Source organism: Canis aureus, chromosome 8, assembly GCF_053574225.1.
Source record: "Canis aureus isolate CA01 chromosome 8, VMU_Caureus_v.1.0, whole genome shotgun sequence".
Taxonomy (NCBI): Eukaryota; Metazoa; Chordata; class Mammalia; order Carnivora; family Canidae; genus Canis; species Canis aureus.
This window is the reverse complement of record NC_135618.1, coordinates 51,949,430-51,972,348: the sequence shown is the minus strand read 5'-3', so window position 1 is coordinate 51,972,348 and position 22,919 is coordinate 51,949,430. Positions and strand designations below refer to the sequence as shown.

Here is a 22,919-nt window from a genome sequence, read left to right as displayed (position 1 = left end):
GTTGCTCAGTAAATGTTTTTAAGTGAGCAACTGAATGAATGGATGGATGGGCAGATGTGTCGCCTTTCCAGGAAGAGGGCAGTCATAGGACTGTGGCCATGGACCACTTGGTGGAGATGTCCTAGCAGCTTCAACTAGATGCACTAGACCCTGGGCCCTTGGGTTAGGGTTAGAGTTAGCTGTGAGCACAGATTACTTGGGGTACCCCACCCCTAGTTAGCATCCAAAATAAAAGCAATGTTAAAGAATATGGTGGAAAGAAGCCCAAAAAGTTCTGAAATCAGTGTATACATTGCTTTATTGGTAATCTCAAATGGGATATGCACAAGCCATTTGATCATTTCTTGAGACATAACAGCAAAGCACACATCTAATAGGGCTTCTAATTGGGATGTTGACCATATATTCTGTACCTTAAATAGGAAGAATGATTGGGATGTTGACCGTATATAATATACGGTCAACATCCCAATCATTATTTTTTGCCAGCTTATTTTTTCTCCTTTAGAATTTTTTTAAAGATTTTATTTATTTATTCATGGGGGAGAGAGAGAGAGAGAGAGAGGCAGAGACACAGGCAGAGGGAGAAGCAGGCTCCATGCAGGGAACCTGACGTGGGACTGGATCCCGGGTCTCCAGGATCATGCCCTGGGCGGAAGGAGGCGCTAAACCGCTGAGCCACCCAGGCTGCCCTAATTTTTTTTTTCAATTGTGAAAAAAAAAAATATCATCCATATAAAAAAGAATGGTATTCAGTACTTACATTCCTTAAATCTTTTTCTCACTTTTTAAAAAAGAGAGACAGAGAGAGAGGCAGAGACATAGGTGGAGGGAGAAGCAGGCTCCCTGTAAGGAGCCTGATGTGGGACTCCATCCCCCAAATCCGGGATCACACCCTGAGCCAAAGGCAGATGCTCAACTGGTGAGCCACCCAGGTGTCCCTTTTTCTCACTCTTTGATGCCCCTGCTTTGCTGGTGTGCTAAACACATGCTTTGGTCTGCCTGGTAGATGAGCCAACATTGCCTGTACCCTACACACCTGATTCATTCATTCATTCATTCATTCATCCATTCGTTCAGCAGGTGTTTATTGAACATCATGTGTCTTGTTCTGTGCTAGAATCTGGGAACTCAGCAGTGCAAGAGAGGTGGGGTCCCTGCTCTCCTGGGGGCTGCAGTCCTACTGGGGAAGGGAGAGGATTGGAGATAAGGTGCAAGTGAACAGTTAGGGAGGAGGATAGAATTAGGGATGAGTACAGTGGGGTGGGCTCTCAGGAGATAAGGCTGAAGGAGTGAGTGAAAGCTCACTGAGGCAGGAAGTAAATCTGCAAAACTTCCTCCTCTCCAGAGTCTCCTGCAGAGAGGGGTTCCATACAATTTGTCAAACAGAACTCAGTTTCCCCAGCGGCTGGCGAGAGGCCTGGACCAGATGACCCAGAAGGTCCCTTCTTGTCGGGAGTTTCCAGGATTCTGTGACTGGGAAGAAAAACCCTGAAGTGAACCCAGCACCAAATACGGTTGGGTTAGGTTCTTGGCAGGCACACGAAGGAAGTTGGTGGTAGTTTTAGTCCCATTTGGATCACGGTTGGCTTGTGCCCACATCCTGGGAATGTAGAGGATCTCACGGCCTGTGAAAAGAACTGTCAAGGTAGTTGGGACCTAAGGATGCTGTCCAGGTATACCTGCCTCTGCCCCTCCTTCAGATGGAGGGCTCTCCATGAGCAAGACACTGCTCTAAGTCTCAGAGAGACTACCTTTGTCCTTAACCCAGAAGAATACTAGATGTCAGAAAAAGTACTTAAGGGACGCCTGGGTGGCTCAGCGGTTGAGCACCGCCTTTGGCCCAAGGCATGACCCTGGAGTCCCAGGATTGAGTCCCACGTCAGGCTCCCTGCATGGAGCCTGCTTCTCCCTCTGCCTGTGTCTCTGCCTCTCTCTCTGTGTCTCTCATGAATAAATAAATAAAATCTTAAAAAAAAAAGTACTTAATTCCCGCGCCTGCCCCCACATCTCCTGTAATTACCCATTCATCTTCCCACCTAAATAATCCTCTCCCAATTGCTACCAGATTCTAGACATTCCTAGATGGAGGCGTATCCCAATGTCGCATATATGCTCCTGCCTCCCACGCAGACAGCCCACAGGCAGCCCACACACGGACCATAGCACTCCGAGGCCATGCTGGGATGACACTCCAGCTGGGCCACCTCAGGAGAACCTCTGACAGAAACTATAATGAGACATTCTTATTCTCTAAGGATGAGAAAAGCAAGGCTCTGAGAGATGATGAAACCTGTCTAGGAAGCCAAAACCAGGAGTTTGTCTTGATGGCAATGCCTTGGGTGAGCCACCATTTCTCTGGGTCCCGTTTTCCCCATTGAAAAGCCAGGGCAGTGAAGCCTTCTCTGTCTACTGCTGCACGTTGGCGTGAGAAATCAGGTGATGTCATGCTTTGACCAATGTCTGGTCCTGTTTGAAAACAAGCGGAGGTGGATCCTAGTGATAAAAATAATGAGGCCTGCGTTCAAAGGTATGATTGGAGTTTTTTTTTTCTTCTATTTGAAGATGAAGCGCTTCCCACGAACATCTGAAGAGGAATAATCCTTCCTTCCTCTGCGATGATGGCCATTTTGAAAATATGGTGTTCTACCAGGGACTGTTGTGAAATATGAATATGAGTGTATGAAGGAAAAATGAAATAATTTCTCTTAGTGTTCACAAAGCACTTTCAAATCCATGGCCCCCTGAATCATTTTATGGTGAGGACTACAGCTTTGGTATTTGGCAGGCCTGTGAGAGGCTCCTAATTCCAGCACTTACTAGCTGTGTGAGTGGGCCCTTCAATTCTCCAGACCTCAGTTTCTTCATCCGTAAAATGGGGTGATCCTATTTAAAGAGTAGTTCAGAGTTGTAAGTGTGGTGACACATACCTCCCATAGCCTGGCACAAGGTTAGTGCTTGGTAAACCCTACATAATGTTATTTGGGTCGTTTGTAATGCCACCCTCATGATCACGCCAATGACGTCTGTGGTATTATATACCCCATTCCTGAGAAGAAAAACATGTGACCCAGAGATGGTCATTGTGGCCTAGCTCGTGGGTGACAAGCCAACCCAGGCTCCAGCCCCAACCCTTGGTCCCTCACCCTACAGTTGCTGAAGATTCAGTTGGTTGGTGCTGTTCCATTTCAAAGACCTTTGTTTGTGGTTCATAAGAGCTCTTTGTTGCTGTCCAGAAGGAGTGGCCTCCAGCCAGGGCTTGGACCCTTTAGCCTCCAGGCCCCCGCCTGCCCCCCCCTCCTTTGCACTAGGGAGCCACTGTTACTAAAGGAAGTGTAGCATATCCTCAGGGTGTTCCTGAGCTGGGAAATGGAAGGTTGAGTGAGATTCACAGTCCTGGGCTTGGCAACTGGCAGGGCTCCAGGCGCGTGGCTGTGTGTCATCTGCAGTGGGACAGCTGTTCCGTTGTGTCTGAATATGCTCATCAGAGAGGCAAACGTTACAAATCTGCACTGTCAGACTCGCATCCAGAGAGCAAGGCCTTGGCTGGCTCCCCCTGCCCAGTGCTGGCCCCTGTGGTAGGGCCCATCCTTAGCCCGGCAGTCTCCAGAGCGATCCTTTAAAATGTGGTCAGATCTCAGCATGCACTCAGAGCCCTCAGCGGCTTCCAGTTGGCCTCATCCAAGTGTCATGCCCAGCCCACAGAGTCTGACTCAATCTGGCCCCAGCCATCTCTCTAGAACCCCTGCTTTTCCATGCTCCCTAGTCTAGTTACCTATTGTTGTCAACAAACTAAACGTGATGGCTTCTGCGTTTTATTGTTTCTGCTGATTCTGTGCATCAGGAAATCAGCAGGGCATGGAAGAGATGGTTTGCTCTGCTGTGTGTCATGTCTGTTGGGTCTGGAGCTTCCATATGGGCCTCTTCATGCCCATGGCAGTGCTCGCTGAGGATGACGCAAGGGCCGGGGACTGGCTGCAACAGCTCGCTGGGGTCAGAGCCAGAGACTTTGGTTCTCACTGGCCAGAATTGGTTCTCATCCTTGGACACTTGGGGCCTCTTCCTCTCCCAGCAGCATTGCCAGACTTCTTAGACGACGGCCTGAGGGTCCCAGCAGCACAAAAGTGGGAACTTCCAGGCCCTTTTAAGGCTTGGGGCTGGAATTGGCTGAGCAACATTTCTTTTGCAACCTCTGGCTAAAGCAAGTCACAGATCCAGCCTAGACTCCAGGGAAAGGGATTGCAGAGAGGCTGGTGTGGCTTATCAGGGGTCAGGAACAACAGAGCCTATGAGGCTGCTGTTCATTCACTCTTCTCTAGCCATGTAGGCCTCCATGCTCTTACTAAAGCATGTTGTACACACACCCACCTCAGGGCCTTTGCACTTGCTGTTTCCTTTTCCTGGGATGCCCTTCCCCAAATATCCGCAGGGCTCATGTCCTCTATTCAGCCCCAGCTTAAATGCTACTTTAGTACAGAGACCATACCTGACCCACCTATCAGAACCTAGATGGAGGCATCCCAACGTTGCATATATGTTCCTGCCTCCCTTGCAAACGGGAGAGACCCTACTCTGTTTTTGTTTTTGCGCTTACCACCTCCTGGCATAATATTCATCACCTATTTACTATCTAATCTTCCCCTGCCCCCTCGTCTAAATATAAGTGCTGTGTGAAAAGGGCATTTGCTTTGTTTGAGGCAGTATCTCTAGCTCCAGATCTGACACATGATGAATACATTTGTTGAATGAATATTGGAGAGGAGGAAACAAGTTCAGAGGTTAAGTAACTTTCCCAAAGACACACAACACTAATAACAACAGAGTCAGGATTCCAACCAAGCATCTAATATTAAGTCTTAGAATTTTTTTTTGCCTATGGGGGGTGGTAACTGCTTAGATAATTATGGCTATTTTCTACTTCCTCTCTCTCTGTCCTATCTCCATTCAAGGTAGTCTTTCCACAACAAAAACTGAATCAGGCATAAAACCCATCTTGAAGGTAGCATCCCTCAACTTCAGTGGAAGGCCCTCCCTTCTTAGACCCCTGCATAAGGCACAGCAAAACTTGGCCTCCAGCAGTGGCCTGATGTAATAAATACAGATTTTTTTTTAAAAGATTTTATTTATTTATTCATGAGAGACACACACACAGAGGCAGAGACACAGGCAGAGGAAGAAGCAGGCTCCATGCAAGGAGCCTGATGTGGGACTGGATCCTGCGACTCTGGGATCACACCCTGAGCCAAAGGCAGACACTCAACTGCTGAGCCAAATACAGGTGTCCCGCAAATACAGATTTTTGAGTCAGGAAGACCTGGTTCTGTTTTCAGCGCCTCCACTCACAGGTTAAGCATTGGCAAAATAGTAATGTCATCCATCCATCCATCCATCCATCCATCCATCCATCCATCCATCTAATGAGTATTTATTGAATTCCTCTCTGAATTAAGAATGGTGCTAGGTCCTGGGGTGCAGTGGTAAAGACATCATCACAGTTCTTGCCCTCTGAGAATTTCCAGTCTCCTGGAGGAGACAGGTGTACTCACACAGTCATACAAATGAACTTATTTACAAATATTATGTACTTATTTACAAATTGTGATGTGCTGTAAAGGACTTAGTGTGTATGTGGGGGAATGTGTGACAAGGCACCTATAATAGTGCAGTGGGGCAGGAGCAGTTTCCCTAAGGAAGTGACATTTGAGTAGGAGCTAATAGGATAAATAGGTGTGGCAAGTTCATTCCAGGCAGAGGAAACAGCATTTGCAAAGGCTCTGAGGAGGAAGGAACAGGGCTTATCTTAGTATCTGAAAGATCCTAAAAAAAATGTGTGATTAGAGGGCAGAGAGCTTGAGGAACTGGAGACAAGACAGGAATCTGACCATACATGGCTTTGAGGACCTGGGCATGGGGTTGGGGAAACCCATCTACTTTATTTTCTCATCTGTAAAATGGTACTGATAGTAGTACCTACCTCAGTATGTGTGGGCATCTGTGGTCAGCTGGCTGACAGCTGACTGTAGGTTGTCTGGGATGGTCTCAGCTGGGGTGATCATCCCTGTTCCAGTGGTCATAACCTTCAGCAGGTTAGCTTGGGCTTGTTCATGTGACAGTAACTGGGATCCAGGGAGCAATAGAAGCTGGCAAGGCCCAGAACTGGACAACATCACTTCTACTGCATTCTGTTGGTCCGAGCAAATCACACGGCCAGCCCAGATCCATGATTCTGTGTGCCTGGTGCACAGGAAATGCTCTGTCAATGCTATTATTATTGTTGTCATTGGTGTTGATGTTATCACTATGCATTTGCATAGTGCTTTATGCTTTTCAGAGTTTTATCCCATACAGCATTATAGCCTACACTGTGTGAAGATAGTTGGGGCAAATTGTACTAGCCCTATCTGACAAACGTAGAAGAGTTTAGATAATTGCCTGAGGTCACACATTTGGTAGTGACTGCAGCCAAACACTGGAACTCAGTTATCATGTAACCTAAAGCATATTTGTACATGCATCTGCTGAAAGTGAACCCATTTGCAGCTGATGTCATTGTTCTGAGCACCAACCTGGTAAATAGGATAATAAAAGGTACAAATGCCTTTGTCAGTGATGTAGGCTAGTGACCATCTGCAAGATTTAGGTATAGCCTCTGAGACACAAGTCTCAATGCAAAAAAAAAATTTTTTTTTTTTTTTGGCTCTTAAGTTCACTGGAGTCAATGATGGATCTTTCTCTCTTTTTTTCTTGCCCAGAGAGTCTCTCTTTGGACTCCAGTTTCTTTTCTTCTCCACCTGTGAATTTCCTTCAAGAATTGCCAAGCTATCGGTCCATTGCACGTAGGAGGACAACCATTCCATCTCGAGACAAGCAAAGTGGTACTTTGCTGAAGCCGACAGACTCTTACAGTTCCCAGCTGGAAGGAAGAATCACTGACAACCTCAACAGCCAATCGATTCGGAAGTATGCACTGAACATCTCTGAGAAGCGGAGGCTAAGGTTTGTTTGGTGGGCCATCTAGAAGGCATCTGATGTCTGTTTTGGGCAGAGGTGTGTTTTATGCATGGAATGCATTTCCTAAAGAGTTTACATAATTAGAATATATTACTTAAGGTCAACCAAGCTGTGATAACAAAGTTACCCAAACAGGTAATAGCTCAGTTTATTTCTTCTTCACCTAAGAGTCCTAGGTTCAGATCAAGGGGAAACTTTGTAGTCATTCAGGGACCCAGGCTCTGTCCATCTTGTGGCTCCGCAATCCCCCAAAACCTCACTGTTGTCTACAGTTCCTCCCTGTTTCCCCTTCCCTCAGGCCCTGCCAGCTACTACTCTACAATTTTCTCTAGATTTGCCATTCTGGACATTTCAGATAAGTGGAATCATACAATATGTGACCTTTTGTACCAGGATTCCTTCACTTAGCATAATGTTTTCAAGCTTCTTCAACCAAGTTGTGACATGTATCAGTATGTTGTTCCTTTTTATGGTAATGATATTTCATCATAGGGATGAATATGCCTCATTTTGTCCATTCATTGGTTGGTGAACATTTGGGTTCTACCTTTTGGCTATTGCGAATAGTGCTGCTATGAACATTTATGTGCAAATTTTTGTTTGGGACCCTGTTTTCAGTTCTTTGGGGATATCTACCTAGAAGTGGAATCTCTGGGTCATATGGTATTTTTATGTTTAACTTTGTGAGGAATATCAAGACTGTTTTCCCTAGTGGCCAACCCCGTTTTACATTTCCACCAGCAGTGTATGAGGGCTTCACATCCTCTTGGCTGAGGTTTTATTTGATGCCAAGGCTTGATGACACTTTCATTATCATTGTCATGATTGTTTATTAATGCAGGAACATTCAGGAGACCCAGATGAAGTATTTATCTGAGTGGGACCAGTGGAAACGGTATAGCAGCAAGTCCTGGAAGAGGTTCATAGGGAAGGCTCGTGAGATGACCACCCACCTGGAGCTGTGGCGGAAGGACATTCGCAGCATAGAAGGTACCACGCCCCCCCCCCCACTCTGCACGTGCTCCTCTGCAGAAGACTACTGGGCTGGGGGGAAAATATAGCTTCCTTTTCCCTAACTTCTAGATGAAATTTAGCACTTCCTTCTATGATGAATGGGAACAACTGCACCAGTTAGGATTAGCAGAACGTGTATCTTTGTCACATATTTTCCTGTCCCTTCCAGTTATCTTGGAATATCATTTATGCTTATCACTATTTTGAAATTGCAGCAGTAAATCTGTAAGATCTGCCACTAGGTCTTGTTATTTAATGTGCCAGTGAAGATGCTTATGTATTATTCCAGCACAAATTTGGTTTTTAATATTATAACCATATGTCCATTTTTATTTGGTGCATTTACTATTTTTTTAAGATTTTAATTTTTTAAAGTAATCTCTACACCCAACATGGGGTTCAAATTTACAACCCTGAGATCAAGGGTCACATGCTCTACCAACTAAGCTAGCCTGGTGCCCTGTATTTGGTGCATTTATTTTTTTATTTTATTTTATTTTTTGCATATATGATTCCATTTTACCCCCCAATATTTTAGTTTAAATGCTTGTTAGTTAACATATAGTCTAATCTTTGGTGCATTTAAGATGTTATTCTTTTTTTTTAAATTTTATTTATTTATTCATGAGAGACACAGAGAGAGAGAGAGAGAGGCAGAGACACAGGCAGAGGAAGAAGCAGGCTCTATGCAGGAAGCCCGATGTGGGATTTGATCCTGGGACTCCAGGATCACACCTTGAGCCAAAGGCAGACACTTAACCTCTGAGCCACTCAGGTGTCCCTAAGATGTTATTCTGAGATGGGATTCATTAGGCTTCAGCAGACTGCCAAAGGTGCCCATGGCCCTGAAAATACTGAAGATCCCTACTTTTCCATATTTTTTTTAAGGATTTTTAAAATCTACTCATCACACACACACACACACACACACACACACACACACACAGGCAGAGACATAGGCAGAGGGAGAGGCAGGATCCATGCAGGGAGCCTGATATGGGACTCAATCCTGGGACTCTGGGATCAGGGACTGAGCCAAAGGAAAGCGCTCAACCACTGAGGCACCCAGGTGTCCCCCTACTTTTCTATATTGGTGAGAATAGGGTTATAGTATGGTCGGTCAGCTCTGGCTGCTGTAACAAAATACCTTAGTCAGGGTGGCCTCAACAACAGAAGTTATTTTCTTATAGTCCGGAGACTGAAAGTTCAAGACCAGGCTGCCTTCTCACTGTGTCTTTGCATGACCTTGTCTTTGTGTGCTCTTGAGGAAAGAGAAGGAGAGAGAGAGAGAGAGAAGGAGCTCTGACACCTCTTCTTGTCAAAGGACACTATCCCGTCATGGGGACCTACTCTTATGACCACATCTAAACCTAATCACCCCCCAAAAGCCCCACCTCGAAATACTGTCATATTAGGGCTTAGGGCTTCAGCATATGAATTTGGGCCAGATAGGGGAAATATAATTCAGTCCACAGCAAGTATACAAAAACTGGAAATTGTGCCAAAATATAAAATTAGGAAAAAACATTTAAATCTTGAGTGACATAGAGCCAGGAGGAAAATACCTCTTAGGATGACATAGTTTTTTTTTTTTTTTTTTTTTTTTTTAAAGATTTTATTTATTTATTCATAAGAGACACAGGCAGAGGGAGAAGCAGGCTCCATGCAGGGAGCCTGACGTGGGACTTGATCCCCGGTCTCCAGGATCACACCCTGGGCGGAAGGCAGGCGCTAAACCGCTGAGCCACCAGGGCTGCCCCCATAGTTTATACTATAAAGCAAAAACGATTTATAGACAACTCCTCAAATCTGCTCAAATGGGAATTTTGTCAAGTTTGTAGGGAATGTGGCAGGATGAATGGAAGAAATGCTATCACTGTTAATATTTTAAGACCTTTAAAATACTCTTCAGGGGCGTCTGGGTGGCTTAAGCATCTGCCTTTGGCTCAGGTCATGATCCCTGAGTCTTGGGATCGAACTCCATGTCAGGATCCCTGCTCAGCGGAGAGTCTGCTTCTCCCTCTCTCTCTGCCCCTCCCACCACCCTTGTGTTCTCTCTCTCTGTCTCTCTCAAATAAATAAATAAAATAAAATCTTTAAACTACTCTTGGTAACTTACTCAGTGAAGCACCTATTTAAATTGTTTTATTGGGAGACTGTAAATGAAATGACAAGGGGCTTCATAAGCTCACTTAAAATATAACCATCTAGATGTACTTTTTTGAGATCTAAGTACATCATGATGTTTGATGTGATATAATAAGAACTAACACTGATTGAGCCTTTACTATGAATGGGCCATTGTGTTAAACATTTTACTCATATTGGCTTAGTTAATCCTCATCAGAACATTTCTCATAGTTATTTATCATTTGCATGGCTCAGAGAGTAGGAGGAGGTGGATCCAGGAAATAAAGGATTTGATCCAGGCCAAAAAGCTTCTGAGCCCAGGAGTTTAGCCACCATGCCCAGCTTCCTTTCTTGTTTAGTGATGACCTTTCTGGAGGTTTTCATTCACAAAGTGACTTGTGAGAATTCAGAAACATATTCATACATTTGTGGTCAGTTACAAAAGCACTACTGCAGTTCACTGGGGAAAGGCGAGCTTCTTCACTAAACAGTGCTGAGTCAACTAGATACTCCTATAAGAAACCATAGATATTGAGTCCTATCTTGCACCATTGTCAGATAGTTAATTCAAGAGGGAATGAGGGAAAAAAAAAAGATGGAGTGTAGATTTAGAAAAAAAGGAGAAAAGAAACCTTAAAGCCAACAGTAGAACAAAATATTTCTTCCTCCCTCCCCCACCTAGAGTACTCCAACTTCAGCTTTCTGGCTGATTGGATCTGCTGTGGGGGGTGCATGTGGGTCAATACTCCTGATCAGTGATGTCTGGATTTCTTTTTTTCCAGGGAAATTTGGCACTGGGATTCAGTCCTATTTCTCCTTCTTGCGGTTTCTGGTGTTGCTGAATTTGGTGATATTTCTGATCATCTTTATGCTGGTTTTGCTCCCAGTCTTGCTCACCAAATACAACATCACTAACAGCACCTTTGTGCTCATTCCATCCAAAGACACGGGTGAGTCTAAGACCTGGTTTGCTGTGAAAATGTTCTTGTCACTGTGTACCTAATCTGCAATGCTTCTTTCCTCGGGAATCTTTATATTCTAAGTTGTGGGTGCTTGTATTAGAATGGGCTCGGTTTGCTGCCCAAGCAAATGACCCCATAACTCTCAGCACCTATTAACCACAAAAAGTTCTTTCTCACTCATGGTATGTGTCCATCACTGTTTGGTGGTAGCTTTGTTCCATGTTTTCCTCACTCTGGAGCCCAAGCTGATGGAGCAGCCTCTCCCTGGACTATTGACAGTCATTATGTCCAAAGGAAAAAAGAGCCATAGCAAGCATGCTAGCTTCTAAAGCTCCTGTCTGGAGATGGCACCTGTCATTTCTGTCATACCTCAATACTCCAAGCAAGTCACCTTGGCCACTCTTGATTTCACCAACACATTTGTGGGGAGCCCTGTGGGCTAGGAAAGTGGAATATATAGCAAACATGATATAACCTACTCTAGTAACTTTACTTTGAGACTTTTATTTCTGATAATGGTGACATTTATCTTCCACCAGTCATGTGCCAGACATTATGGCAAGTGCTGGACCTGTGTTTTCTTACTGAGTTCTCAAGATAGATCACAACTTTTGGGCATCCTATGTATTCAAATAGGGAACGTTTTTGTTATTCTACAAACATTTATTGATTCCCCTCTAGGTATCAAGCTCTATGCTAAGGGTCAGAAGTAAGTGAGCTGAATCAGAGCCTGATTTATGTTAGAATTATAAAATGGCAGAACTGGAATTGCCTTTGGAGGAACTGGCTCAACTTTTTTTAACAAAGGGGAGGCTAAGGCCTACAGGAGAAGTGGTATATTGGGTTAATTTCCTCAGTGTATCCCTCTCCTGTAATTGTGACCTTATAGGGCCTCCCACTGTAGGCAGAGAATACTTTCTGCCTCATTGGTATTGCACTTGGCCATGTGGCTTGTTTTGTCCAGTGGAGTATTTGCTTGAAATGGTTTGTGTGGTTGGCCTGCCTATGAGAAGAGCATCACCCAGATAACCATTGCCTCAACCTGGGCCCCAGAATAAAGTCATATGGCGCAGACCTGAGCCCAATTGGAAGCCTGGAGTCCATTCTAGCTCAGCCTAAATCAGCTCAATGAACTGAAACACAGCTCCATGAATGAGAAAATAAATGTTTGGTATGTTCAGTTACTGAGACTTTGCAGTTATTTGTTACACAGCAATAGCTCACTGATACAGAAAAAGTGAATTAGCTGTTTAAGGATACAATAGTGTCACTAAAATTGGCATGCAAATAATTTATTGGTTATTTATGCATGTATAAATATATAGGCTGTTTTAATGAACCTGTATGTTTATTTACCCACATGTAGAGATCTTTTAAAATTGGATGTGCTGGGATCCCTGGGTGGCGCAGCAGTTTGGCGCCTGCCTTTGGCCCAGGTCGTGATCCTGGAGACCCGGGATCGAATCCCACGTCGGGCTCCCGGTGCATGGAGCCTGCTTCTCCCTCTGCCTGTGTCTCTGCCTCTCTCTCTCTCTCTCTCTCTCTGTGTGACTATCATAAATAAATAAAAAAAATTTTTTAAAAAATTTAAAAATTGGATGTGCTTACAGTGGAATCACAGTTTTATCAATCACATATTCCAAAACATGTGCAAACATGAACCCGAAACCACAACATACCAATACAAACAGAAAACACATGCTGTTAAGTTGACCCACATACAGAATGAATAGAAAAAGACATATATCCATAGATGTGTAGGGAAGATAGTGAGAGGAGAAAATCCTGCCTTACTTGGTGGATTGTGGTTTGCATGACAAATAGAAAACCACAAATTCACAAACACATCCATACATAATTTGATGTGACATCTCTCAATGTATATGCATGTGCATGCATATTTACACAAACGTTGATAGACAAGTTACAGAGACTGTACAACTGTTTTCTACTGATGTTCTTTTTGTTTTTTACAGATGTTCAATGCACAGTATATCCAATAAGTAGCTCTGGACTCATTTACTTTTATAGTTATGTCATAGACTTGCTCTCTGGCACTGTAAGTATTTAATTCTGTATTTGTACCCTCAATAGACTGAACATAGGGTAATTTAAAGGTCAGATTCCTGAATGTCTGCAGTTAGAGCCAGACACAAGAGTTGACCCAAGGACTAACTAGAAAAAGAAACAGGCTTTGCAGTGACTTCAACAGCAAGGATAATGTTCACCCACTTGCTGCTAAAATATGCAGGAAATAGATTTTATTGCTTTCAGCCACTGGCCTTTTTTTTTTTTTTAAGATTTTAAAAAAAATTTTTATTTATTTATGATAGTCAGAGAGAGAGACAGAGAGAGAGAGAGGCAGAGACACAGGCAGAGGGAGAAGCAGGCTCCATGCACCGGGAGCCCGATGTGGGATTTGATCCCGGGTCTCCAGGATCGCGCCCTGGGCCAAAGGCAGGCGCCAAACCGCTGCGCCACCCAGGGATCCCCCACTGGCCTTTTCTTAGTCCCTGCCACCTTCATATTGACTTGCCTCAAATACTGAGTTCTCCCAAAGAAAGAAGTTTCAGTGAAAATAAGCCCAGATAGAATTATTTAATTTCTCAAACATTACAAAACCTTACATTTTGGGGTCCCAGACCACCTGGATGAAAGCCATGACTCTTCCTCCCAGAAATCACACACAAAGATATGAGTCATGCATACATGTGTCCGTGTGTGTGTGCACACACCACATTTATACACATTCTTATACATTACTTGAAATTCAAAGTCTGTTTGTCTCTAGGTTTTGAGCCCTTGCTCCAAATTGGAACTAAGCTTATCCTTCCTACAGTAATTCCAAAGGTTTTTTAGCTTCTTTCTTCTAAAAATTAATTTTGGGTGTGTGCTTCCGTTTGTTTATCCCACTTTTTTTCAGGAAATAAGATGTAGCTATGAAAAGTGGCCATCTCTGCCTCCTAGACCAGGATTTCTCAACCTCAGCATTATTGATGTTTGGGATCCAATACTTCTTCATTGTGGGGACTGTCCTGTACACTGGAGGAAGTTTAGCAGCCCCCCTGGCCTCTAGATGCCAGTAGCAGCCATAGTTGTGACAATCAAAAATGTCTCCAGACATTGCAGATATTTCCTGGGGAACAGAATTGCCTCTGGTTAGGAACCACTCCTTTAGGGGCACCTGGGTGGCTCAGTGGTTGAGCATCTGCCTTTGGCTCCAGTTGTGATCCCAGGGTCCTGGGATCGAGTCCTGCTTCGGGCTTCCCACAGGAAGCCTGCTTCTCCCTATACCTATGGGGTTAGCCTTTCTGTGTCTCTCACGAATAAATAAAATCTTTAAAAATAAATAAATAAGTAAATAAGATAAATAAAAAGTAAATAAAATAAAATAAAATTCCCACTATGCAAAAGAAGAAATGGAAGCTATATAGAACATGTGAGGAGGAAAGAAATTCAGTGACTAACCCAAGGTCATTAGTGAAAGCAAAGGGGATCAGATTCCCAGAACTGCTGTTAGCCTCATTTCTGTAGATGATATCCCACAAAAGAAGTTTTTCTTTGTGGCTCTCCACACACCATAACCTCCTTCCTTAGAGGAAAAATTGTAGGACACTTAGATGCATTTGGTCAAAAATGTTCCCTAAATTATATGTTATGAGAGAAGACTTGGCCAGAGAGATTAAACAGTGGCTTGCTGGGGCACCTGGGTGGCTCAGTCTTTGGCTCAGGTCATGATCCTGGGGCCCTGGGATCAAGCCCCACATCAGGCTCCCTGATCAGTGGGGAGTATACTACTCTCTCTGCCTCTGCCCTCCCCCTGCTTGTGCTCTCTCTCATGTACTCTCTGTCTTTGTCATTAATTAATTAATATCTTTAGACACTAGCTTGTCTTTGCTGAAAAGAGTTGAGCTCATGATCAAATCAGAAGGATTATTTTCTAGGCCCACTGGATCTTTGCCCTATAATCTTAGCCTATAATGTTACATTACTTTGAGGTTGATATTGATGACAGCCCTAATACCAACCTGGGGCAATTTAAAACAGGTTTCACATAGTTGGGCAAGTTTTTATAGCCTGTGTGTCCAGCTTTCAGGAGCATTAAAGGTGGAGTCTACTGTTTCTACATTTTGTTCTAATAAAACATTTGCTTAAATACTCAATATAAGAATACATGATTATCATAAAAAATACAGAATTTGTAGAGTGAAAAATGGAAGTAACTCCAGTCAATCTTAGAATAATTTCATCACCTCAAAAAGAAATATTGTACCCTTTAGGTATCCCCTGCCAATCCTCCTAACCTGCCCTGAGCAACCATGATCTATATACATGGTCTGGTATATGGTCTTTTGTCTCTGTCTTCTTTCACTTAGTGAGTTTTTAAAGGTTCCATTGTGCAGATATACTGCATTTTGTTTATCCATTCACGATAGACATTTGGGTTGTTTACACCTGTTCTTTTTTAAGATTTAATTTTTAAAAATTGGGATCCCTGGGTGGCGCAGCAGTTTGGCGCCTGCCTTTGGCCCAGGGCGCGATCCTGGAGACCCGGGATCAAGTCCCACGTTGGGCTCCCGGTGCATGGAGCCTGCTTCTCCCTCTGCCTATGTCTCTGCCTCTCTCTGTCTCTCTCATAAATAAATTTTTTAAACTTAATTTTTTAAAAATTTATTTATGATAGTCACATAATTTTTAAAAATTTATTTATGATAGTCACATAATTTTTAAAAATTTATTTATGATAGTCACATAATTTTTAAAAATTTATTTATGAGAGAGACAGAGAGAGGCAGAGACATAGGCAGAGGGAGAAGCAGGCTCCCTGTGGAGAGCCTGCTGGGGGCCTGGATCCCAGGACCCCAGGACCCCAGGATCATGACCCGAGCTAAAAGCAGAGGGTCAACCACTGAGCACCCTCCCCCTCCCCCAGCATTTCTGTTTACACCTTTTTAGGTATTATGAATAATACTGCCCTGAACATTCATGTGTGAGTTTTTGTTGGGTGCATATCCTTTTAATTCTTTGGGGCGTACATCTAGGAGTGGAATCACTAGGTCAAATGGTAACCCTGTATGTAACATTTTAAGGAACTGCCAGACTTTTCCAAAGTGGCTGCACCATTTTATATTCTCATCTGCAGTGTATGAGGATTATGGCGTCTCCACATTCTTACCAACATTTGGTATTCACCTGACTTTTTGATGATAGCCACCTAGTTTGTGAAGTAGAATCTCTTTGTGGGTTTTTGTTGTTGTTGTTGTTTGTTTGTTTGTTTTTAATTCAGGAGAGACACATAGAGAGGCAGAGACACAGGCAGAGGGAGAAGCAGGCTCCGTGCAGGGAACCTGACGTGGGACTCGATCCTGGAACCCCAGGATCACGCCCCGTGCTGAAGGCAGGCATCCAACTGCTGAGCCACCCAGGCGTCCCTCTTTTCACTTCTTTTTAAAGATTTTATTTATTATTTACTTATTTATTGCCTGAGCGGGGGCAGGGAGGAGTGGAGGGGCTGAAGGAGAGGGAGAGAATCCCAAGCCAGCTCTACACTTAGCACAGAGCCTGATGCAGGGCTCAATCCCTTACCCTGAGATCATGACCTGATTGAAACTCAAGAGTTGGGTGCTTAACCAGCTGAGCCAACCAGGTGCCTTATCTTTTCACTTTCTTGATAGTGTCCTTTGAAGCACAGAAGTTTTTAATTTTGTTGAAGCTGTATTTATTTTTTCTTTGATTGCTTGGGCTTTTGGTGTCATATCTAAAAATTCATTGACAGATTCAAGGTCACAAAGACTTTAGTCCTCTGTTTTCTCTGTTAGTCCTCTTTTCTAGTCTTAGCTCTTGTACTTAAGTCTTTAATCCAAAAGTTGATTTTTATATATGGGATAAAGTAGGGGTTCAACTTCTTTTTCTTCCTTTTTCTCTTTCTCTTTCCTTCTCTCTCTCTCTCTCTCTTTTTTGCATGCACAATCCAGTTGTCTCAGCACCATTTCTTGAAAAAACTATTCTTTCTTTTATCAAAAATCACTGACCATAGATGTATAGTTTCATTTTTTGCCTCAATTCTATTCCATTGATCTACGTGTCTATTCTTCTTCTTCTTCTTTTTTTTTTTTTTTTTAAGATTTATTTATCTGAGAGAGAGAAAGAGCATGAGTGGGAGGGGCAGGAGAGAGAATCTCAAATAGACTCTGCACTGAGCTGGATGTGGGGGCTCAATCTCATGACCATAAGATCATGACCTGAACCAAAATCTAGAGTTGGGTGCTTAACTGACTGTGGCACCTTGACAACATTCTACGTGTCTGTACTTATGTTAATACCACAGTCTCCTGACTACTGTTATTTTATAGTAAGTTTTGAAATTGAGATGTGTGAGTCTCCCAACTTTATTATTCTTTTTCAAGATTGTTTAGACTATTCTAGGTCCCTCACAATTCAATGTTAATTTTAGGATTAGCTGGTAAAGTACTACAGAGAAGCCACTGGGGATTCTTTTTTTTTTTTTTTTTAAATGTTTATTTATTTATGATAGTCACAGAGAGAGAAAGAGAGAGAGGCAGAGACACAGGCAGAGGGAGAAGCAGGCTCCATGCACCGGAAGCCCGATGTGGGATTCGATCCCGGGTCTCCAGGATCGCGCCCTGGGCCAAAGGCAGGCGCCAAACCGCTGCGCCACCCAGGGATCCCGCCACTGGGGATTCTGATAGGGATGTGTTGAATCTGTAGATCAATTTGGAGACTGCCATGGATCTCCTGATCCATGAACAGAGAATGTTTTCCATTTATTTAGATCTTCAAGTTTTTAGACGATATTTTATAGTCTTAAGAATATAAGATTTACACTTCATTTGTTAAATCCATTCCTAAGTATGTTACCCTTTCTGCTGTTTTGCATATGGAATTGTTTTCTTAATTTCATTTTCAGATCATACAACTCTGTATTTTTAATGCTCAGGTTTTATAGATGCTTTGTTCCCCAAGCACTAACTGAGCACTCCTTATGACCCTGAGATTGTTTTGGTATCTAGAAATTCAGGGATGAACTGGCATGTGAGTTCCTCGAGGCAGAGACTGATCTGGTTCCCTGCAGTGAACTCACCAGTCTGACCTCATTGCCCTTGGCTTTGTTTCAGGGTTTCTTGGAGGAGACCTGCCTCTTTTATGGACATTACACCATTGATGGGGTGAAATTTCAGAACTTCACATATGATCTGCCCCTGGCTTATTTGTTAAGCACAATTGCTTACTTGGCCCTGAGCCTTCTTTGGATAGTGAAAAGGTAAAATTTATCAGGTCATTGTATTCTTTTTGAATTACCCTTGATGGCTGGGGGTTGGAGGTCCATGGACCTTGGGAGCCATTGCCCAAAAGGTAAGCAGAGTCCAAAAGTGGGCTATAGTAAGAAAGGTATGTGAATATGTTGTGGGCTGAGGAGACCTGGAGAAACAGAGGCAAGATTTGGGAGCTGAAGCAGTACCTCGGGGTTCTTCAGTCAATCATTATTGCACGCATTTGCCAGTGCTGTATTAACCTTATCTTTGATCTGATGTGGATACTAATCAGGTCTCTACTGGGTTATAAGTGGCAGAAACCCAACTGTGACTAACTGGGGTAAAGGGGATTTGAGAGAACCAAGTAAGGGAGGACACTCCAAATTACAGGAAGGATAAGGATATAGGTATACATCTTCCAAACAGTCAAAAGCAAGGGCTCCTTCATCTCTGATTCTCCTGGTGGCAGCTTCCAAGGTCACAGGTTCAGAAATCCTTTTGAAGAGACTTGTTGGCTCTGCTTCTTCCAGGTACCCAACCCTAACCCTTCAACTAAAGCCAGTAAGTCATCATATGAAAACTTTGTATTTCCATGGTAGGCGAGTGGTTTAGTGGGAGATGCCAATTCCCAAGAAAGGAATAGTGAGGAATATGAAAATTGCATTTTTAAAATTTTTATTCAAATTTTAGTCAGTTAATATATGGTACAATATTGGTTTCAGGAGTAGAATTCAGTGATTCATCACTTTTTAAAAAAGATTTTATTTATTTATTCATGAGAGACACAGAGAGAGGGGCAGAGACATAGGCAGAGGGAGAAGCAGGCTCCTTGTGGGGACCCCAGGCATCCTTGATTCATCACTTTTAATTAATTAACTATTATCACTTTTAATTAATTAAACAAACAACTATTCTAAAAAGATGACAGCACAAACACAATAGAAGATGTGTATCTTTCTTGTATGAAGTTCTGAATAGGGACACGGGTTAGGGGGGTAGACTCCTCAGTCATTCTGGATCTCAGGTTTACAAAGTTCAACCATCTACAGCATGTAGTTGGAAGGGCTGGAAGGGGAAACAACCACAGAGGAGTATCACATGGAAGGTGTCTATGGGCTAGGCGTGGAAGTGATGCACCTCACTCACATTCCATTGGCTACAGCTTATTCACAGAACATGGCTAACTGCAAAGGAAGCTGGGAAGTATTCCTGGCTAGCAATTACTTCCTAGCACTAACATTATACTACAGAAGGAGAACCACAGGTTTTTAATGGACAGCTTGCTATCTCTACCCCAACCATGTTGCCTGGCGGGCAGGGTCATGGTTGGGCACCTCTCTTACTTCACCATCTATTTGAGAGTATAGGTGTTAATAAGCCACGAGGCTGTGAAGCTCCTTATCACAGGCATAGAAGGGACCGGGATGTTAAGGATTGAGTTTGCCCTCCATGGAGGCTAGAGTTTCACCTTAGAGAAAGCTCCAGAGCCCAGCTGGGCATTCGTACCCTGAGCTGGTATCTGTGAGATGAAAATTAAGTGATGTGTGTCCATCACCTGGTGAAATGGGCAGCACATTGATGCAAACAAGCAGTGGCTCATTGTGGGAGCAGAGAGATGCTTGGTAAAGAAATGTCAGTTGATTGGGGTCTGGCTTTTCCACTCTATGATTATGACAGGGACAGATCCAGTGTCTGCTTGTGGTTTAGACAATTTGGAGGGGCCTTCTTTAAGATGAAGATTACAAAAATATCTTGTATAAATTCTGAAAAAATAAAATAGAGTACCAAATGAACACATTGCTGGAGGCTGTCACAGGGCCTTGGAAGGTGCCCTGCAGAAGTAATCAGCTTTATTAGTCAAATAGTGAGTCCACCTCTAGACCTTGCTCAGGCTCCTCACTTCAGGGCTGTAATTGCTTCCTGGGGAAGACTGGAGGGAGGCCTGGATATAATGTAACGGGGAAAGGCCTATCCCTCGATGAGGAAGTGCTGTAAGTAGCAAAGAATATGGACTTTGGAGTCCAGAGACCATGCATGGTTCTCACACCACTTTTCCTCTGTGAGCCTTATTTTCTTCACCTGTGAAATGTGCACAATGGAAGGGTTACTAGGAGGATTAAGTGAAGCAAGGTAGGTAAAGAATTCGGTACTGGGCTGGCACCTTCCAGACATTTATTGAATTAAAATTATCATCATTATTATCATCATCAAATGAGCCCTGCTTCTGCCAGTAACTCTGGATCTGGGAAAATAATTTTTCCCTTCTCTGTATCTCTAAACTTCTCATCTGTAAACTACAGTTTTGGTGTAAATCAGAGGTTATCAACTGGGATAGGACCTCAGAATCACCATGGAGCTTTATAAAATAATGTATTTCTGGGCCCCATGTAAGACCTACCGAATTAAGAATCTCAGAGTCTGAAACCATCTGGGAGTTTGCATTTTGGAAGAGCATTCCAGGTGGTTCTAATATAAATTTTTTGGCTGTGACCTTTTGGCAGAATGATCATTGTAATTCCTTACACTTCTGTGGTCTTCACAATGTACTAGCAAATCCTAAAAAATACCATTTCATTTCCACAGTGTGTGGCGTATGATTTCATATCATCAAATGCTAGGGTGTATTTTTTCCGGGAAAGCGTTTGAATAAATTAAAATTACGAAGTGTGAAACAGACTGGAATCTGACCTGAACATGTGCTCACTAAATATTTGGATATTTTACTATTTAAGTCATTCATTCATTTATCCCTAGGTTGGATGGTGGTCATATTACGGTCCAGGCACTCCAGATATAAAAGTGGCAACACATCCAGTGTACCTGCCCTCAAGGAATTTAAAATTAAGTCAGGTTAAGGGGCTACAAGCAGTAAACACATAATGATTATAGATTAGGTGCATTGCTGTGAAGAAAATAGACTAACCTGCAGTGGGGTCACACCTTTAGAGAGGGTGATGAGGTGTTTTTGGAAGGGATATTTAAGCCAAAACCTGAATGATGGGAAAGAAGCAGCCATGGGAAGATGCAGGGGAAGAAGTGTCCCAGGACTGGGTAGAGGGTCCTGTAAGTGCAAAGGTCCTGGGGCCAGAGAAGTTTGTGCATATAAGAAAGGAAGAAAAGCCATGGTAGTTACAGCAGAATGGCCACATGGGAGGAAAGATGGCATAGTGCAGGATCTCTAGGCTGTGTTAAAGAGTTTGGATTTTATTCCAGCTGTGAGAGAAGCCCTCAAATAGACGAAAGGAAATGATCTTCAACAATGAGCTACCTGGTGAGCTGCCATGCATGTATAGCATGGTCCAAAACTTGTCCCTGTCAAAATGAGTGGAAAAGGCAGCCAGGCATAACTTTTTTATTGTAAACAAAGCCAATGGCCTGTATTTCCATTGTTGTTCTTATAAGAAGGGTAATGGTGTTTTGGGGTTCAGGTCAGTGGAAGGGTTCAAAATCAACCTGATCCGGAGTGAGGAACACTTCCAGAGTTACTGCAACAAGATCTTTGCTGGCTGGGACTTCTGCATCACCAACCGCAGCATGGCAGATCTGAAGCACAGCAGCCTGCGGTATGAGCTCCGAGTGAGTGCTCCTGGGCTTTCTCTTGGCGGGTTCCTTGCCAGCAAAGTTGTGCCTTGGAAAGCAGGGTGGGGCGGGGGGATTGCAGCTTGCAGAGGAGCTAGGGGGTTGGGGGCAGGCGGTCACCAGTGCTTAGCAAGTTTCCCGTGTCGTTTTCAAGAACTTTCCATGTAGAACAGCTCCCCAGAGCTGGTGGACTGGGGTTGGAGGGGAGGTGGATTGGGGATTGGACTGGGGATTGGAAGGGACAAGAGTGGGTGGGAGGAGATGATGTCTTCCCTCCTTCCCCCACCACCTTATCCTGTTAGTTTTCCACCTGATGAGAACCTGTCATGCATCACTTAACCAGGAGAAACAGAACTAAGGTGGAGTGGAGAGAATGGGAAAAAAGTGCAAGAGAATTTCCAGAGTTGTAAGGGGAGAAAGAGGAAGAAGTAGGATCTTGACCAAACCCACCAAGAAAAGGAGGGGACAGTCATAACAAAAGCGTAATAAAGTGAGATGGAAGGTACCAAACCCAATGTATTATTTGTTTAAAAGGAATGAGACACATACTACCTATAAGTAATGCCATGAATAGGTTATGCTTCTTTTTTCACATTTATTGCAAAGTCTCACTGCAGTCTTTTTTTTTTTTTTTAAGATTTTGTTTATTTGAGAGAGAGAGAGTGTGCAGAGCACGAATTCTGGGAGGGGCAAAGAGAGAGGGAGAAGTAGACTCCTGGCTGAGCAGGGAGCCTGACTGAGGGCCCCAGCCCAGGACCCTGAGATCATGACCTGACCAAAGGGAGACCTTAATAGACCGAGCCACAGGTGCCCCTACCTGTGGTCTTAGATAGGAGGCCCTACCTTGATGTAGACCCCTAGTAGACGTGAAAGCTAGTTGGGCTTGGTCTGGGAAGATACCTGGGCAGAGGTATCTTCTCTTAACAGGAAGGTGTTAGAGATGGATGGA

General features: G+C 43.5%; 1 protein-coding gene across 4 annotated transcripts in view; it reads left to right on the top strand.

Annotated features, from left to right (window-relative positions):
- Positions 1–22,919, top strand: part of TMC7 (transmembrane channel like 7) — a 62,281-nt gene that overhangs the window by 9,728 nt on the left and 29,634 nt on the right. For all 4 annotated transcript variants that reach the window (XR_013384984.1, XM_077906777.1, XM_077906776.1 and 1 more), the window contains exons 2-7: positions 6,753–6,996; positions 7,853–8,001; positions 10,938–11,105; positions 13,094–13,176; positions 18,254–18,399; positions 21,820–21,967. Coding sequence is in view for 3 of the 4 variants with exons in the window: in XM_077906777.1 (XP_077762903.1) it covers positions 6,753–6,996; positions 7,853–8,001; positions 10,938–11,105; positions 13,094–13,176; positions 18,254–18,399; positions 21,820–21,967 (938 nt within the window). In the remaining variant the exon portion in view is untranslated. The remainder of the gene's footprint in view (positions 1–6,752; positions 6,997–7,852; positions 8,002–10,937; positions 11,106–13,093; positions 13,177–18,253; positions 18,400–21,819; positions 21,968–22,919) is intronic.